We start from the raw sequence: 3,782 nt of genomic DNA on the forward strand, positions 1-3,782 counted from the left end.
GAGTGACAAAAATTTAATATGAAAACCCGGGCCGGGAAAACAGACTCAGCGCAAGACAAAAAAAAAAAACACAAGTGAAAAAAGGAAAATACAACGAAAATCGCCGGGCGAGAGCGAAATAAACGGCAAAATAATCGGCGCACAATGCATTGGCAATGAGCCAGCGGTTGGGTTGGGCCTGGCCTGGTCGGGGAAAATGGGCGGAAAAGCGGTTGGAAAAGCCCCGCTGTCTGTGTTTGCTATCGATGAAATTGTGGTCGCGACACGGACGGGCGATAAAGCCGCTTGCCAGGACGAGCAGCCATGAAATGGGCGTTACAAATGAGGACAGGTGGAATTTTGCAGCGGGGACTGTAGGTCACGGCAGGACATGTAAAAATTAATTAAGCCCGCCCACGACCCACGAAACTAATTGAGAATATAAAGCAAATTGCCCGCCCATTCGGCACGAGTCGAAATTCAATTTGGATTGGCTCCGCTGAACCAGTTTCTCGATCCCGAACCCTATCGATTGGCTTTGTCTCCTCAAATGTCCACACAAAACTTTCAATTACAGCCTAGTGTCAAAGATCAACAAACAAACAGCCGATGAGATGCGATGGTCTAAGGGACGGGGGTCCGTCCTTTGGTGGAAAACCGATGCCTGGGGCAAACATTTCAATTTGCCTGCCTGCCAGCTGACAAAAGCCAAACAACGCCGTGGAAAAAAGAGGCGAAAAATCGAGTGTGGATTGGCCCACAAATCGGACAAATAGCGGAAAAAATAGTGCCAGCAAAACTGAAGAGCTGCATCAGCCTTTTCATATCCTGTGCGAACGGATGTGACAGTGAGCACCAAATGGCAAATGGCGACTGGAATGGAACTCGATGCCCAAAGCCCGGCCCACCGACTTCGGCGGATGGGATTAGGCCAGTTTCCAGTTGCATCTCTCCTAGCGAGACTATCCATGCCTGGGGCGGAATATTAGTTTACAGCGCTTTATTTAGACATGGCCGAAATTCCGGAGCGTTTTTCACGGTAGCAGCTGCTGGCTGGCAATCAAAATGGCTGAAAAACCTTATCGAACGGCGCTTGCCATATTTGTTTACCCCTGCATTGTGGCATGTGTGAGCTATTATGGCCAAATGAACAAACTGTGGCCCAAAACATGGCCAAAACCCAAAACAATGAATGCCAAAAACCCGGTGGTTGCTGAATAAATGCCATTTTACCCTAGATTTAAGCTTTCAATTGAATACAATGGCAAATGACACACACTTTATTTATTGCTATGGCCGTTTAAAAATATTATTTTATTACTTAACTTAGAATAACAGAAAGAAATTAAAACGCATTAGTAATAAACTTAATATGTGTATTAATGAATATTGTTGCTATATATTTAAGATTTCTTTAAAGAATTTATAAACTTAAACACAAAATCATTTGTCACACAAGAATATTTCAACTTAAAATAGTTTCAATTAAATACAAAACCAAGTGACAAGCTGCAGACCGCAGAGGGTATCAACTGATCCGTGTGTTGGCCAATAAACATTTAATATTCACATTTTCCAATATTTACTTGTTGGTCATTTTAAAGTGCAACAATATTTGTATAATATAAAAAACTTTTTTGCGAGCTGCATTTTGATTTACAGCATCAAAATAAACACAAATAAGGGCACACAAAATATTGGCATTCGTGGATATCGGGATATATTGGTATATGTATGGCAAAGGGCTGATTCAGCATAGATTTATTTTCCTTTCGTTGCAATATGCATGCGTGGCAGCCACTTTTTGTGCGAGCAGCCAAATCAGTTTATTGGCGCATAAAATTGAATTAAGACGTGGCTAAAATGGGGGCATGGCGACCACAGGGCGTATGAGCAATCGTGATACCAGCAACTTTGGCTTCCACCATTCAAGCAGCTTTCCTAAGAAAACGCTTATCTATCTTGCTGGCTAAAAACTCATTAAGGTGGTCAAAGGACAAAGGACGAGCCAGAACAAAGCACATTCCACTCGCATTTTATGTCTTTTTCGTTTAATTAAAATCCACTGACAAGTTTGCATACATCTATCTTAATACAAATATACATATTTCGTAAACGAGTTCACCAGAAAAGCAACAGCAAATAAAAAGGACCCAGACTGAGCAGCATCAGCGGTACCATCATAATACCAAATAGACGCCAGTTCTGGAGGAGATCACTGGATTAGGAAAGGTACTTTCTTGGCTAAGGCAGCTTTTGTATCATAAGACAGATCTTTTAACGTTTAACTTTTGGTGTAATGCTTTCACTAATTAGTAGTTACTTGCTAAGTTGCCCATGGAGCACTTACATCGTGGAACTGCCTGGACACCCGGTCACCCATGTCCAGGCTGCACCGACAGATTGGGCAGCGCTTTGCCACCCAGCTGCGGGCTTCCCTGTACAGTGCTAAGCAGCTTTTGCAGAACGCATGATTGCAGTGCAGCTTCTCTGGATTCTGTATGCGATCCAGGCAAAGGGCACACAGATCCGGCTGATCCTCATCCTGAACCGTTTCAAACAACGGTGGATCATCGCCGTTCTCGCTGGAGCAGTCGCTCTGCTGTACCATTATGCCAGATCGATTCTCTATGTCAAGTCTTCTAAATGTTATGTCTTTCAATGTATATGTGGCGGTCGTGTAATAGTGTCTTCGTGTCTGGGTGTTTTGTTTTTAATTTATTTATGTGACTTCAGTTGGGTGGATATTTTTGTGAAACTAAAAATTTAGATAACACCCCCTTACCGGAAAAGGAATTGACAGGTGGGGAAAAGCGGGCGCCGACACGATTAAAATTTAATTAAAATGAACGACGATAAATCTGACCGGAAAACACCTTCAGCTTCTTCGCCGGCCAATAAAATTTAATTATATCAACGCCGAGCGGCAGGCATCGAATGCAATTAGTAGTCGACTTGTACAACTCAATTAGAAGCGAGTCTGGCCGGGATGAGATGAGGTGGCATGGTATGGGCTTGGATTGGATGGCATGGGAACTGAACTGAAGTGGAAGCCATGTGTCGCGTGGCTCGGCTCATCCTTTGGCTGATTTTTACGGAGGACAACGCTTTGCACTTTGGGGCAAACGACCGCAGACGCAGACGACAAAAATCGAACTTTGCAACTACTTGCAAGGAGCGAGGAAGCGAAATGACAAGACGCCGGCGATTACTCCAACAGGGTTTTTAATTAAGCCCGGCACTAAAAGTCACATCAGTCGAGGACAAGAAACCCATCCCTCGCAGGACGAAGGACGTCCAACAAGCAGCTGACAAATTGAATCACTGGCGTCAGTTGCTCTGCAATTTAACAGTCGGTAACAAGCACATATTATTAACGCCGGCCAATTAGGTGGCCATATAAACCAACTATCCGGCATTTGCATCCTCAACTTGATTAAAAAGTTGCCAGTTCCAGTTGGCAGTCGCCATTGAAGCCAACTTGATTGTTTATTGTTCGGTGGGGAAAAGTTTTGCTCGGCAAATTGTTAAATTCTCAACTCGAATTAATTTGCCAGAGTTTCTTTAATTATGTTTATAGATGCCCGAGCAATTGTTAAGACACATCTACAGACCAGCCCCACCACTTGCCAACTTTGCCCATTTCCTGCTGCTCCACTTCTGCGAGCAGGTACTCAAATCCATACAGTCAGTCGGAAAAGTCAGAAAAGGCGGAAAATGCGGAAAAGTCGGAAAAGACGCCCAAAGACAAACGGCATCAATCTGGAAAACTTAGCAATGGGGCGGGCTCTGAACTTTATCTT

General features: G+C 43.8%; 1 protein-coding gene across 2 annotated transcripts; it reads right to left on the reverse strand.

Moving 5' to 3' along the window:
- Window positions 1–2,013: 2,013 nt before the first annotated feature.
- On the reverse strand, window positions 2,014–2,786 carry LOC6734306 (E3 ubiquitin ligase TRIM40). 2 transcript variants are annotated; one of them, XM_002081298.4, is made up of 2 exons: window positions 2,330–2,785; window positions 2,014–2,184 (listed from the first exon to the last, which is right to left on the reverse strand). In XM_002081298.4, the coding sequence occupies exons 1-2, from the start codon at window positions 2,588–2,590 to the stop codon at window positions 2,101–2,103; spliced, it is 345 nt and encodes a 114-aa protein (XP_002081334.1). In that variant the 5' UTR covers window positions 2,591–2,785; the 3' UTR covers window positions 2,014–2,100. The 2 variants fall into 2 exon arrangements, with proteins under 2 accessions (XP_002081334.1, XP_016027361.1); XM_016182159.3 differs by lacking the exon at window positions 2,014–2,184 and adding an exon at window positions 2,226–2,267 and having other exon boundaries at window positions 2,330–2,786.
- Window positions 2,787–3,782: the final 996 nt, after the last annotated feature.

The sequence above is a fragment of the Drosophila simulans genome, chromosome 2R (genome assembly GCF_016746395.2).
Source record: "Drosophila simulans strain w501 chromosome 2R, Prin_Dsim_3.1, whole genome shotgun sequence".
Taxonomy (NCBI): Eukaryota; Metazoa; Arthropoda; class Insecta; order Diptera; family Drosophilidae; genus Drosophila; species Drosophila simulans.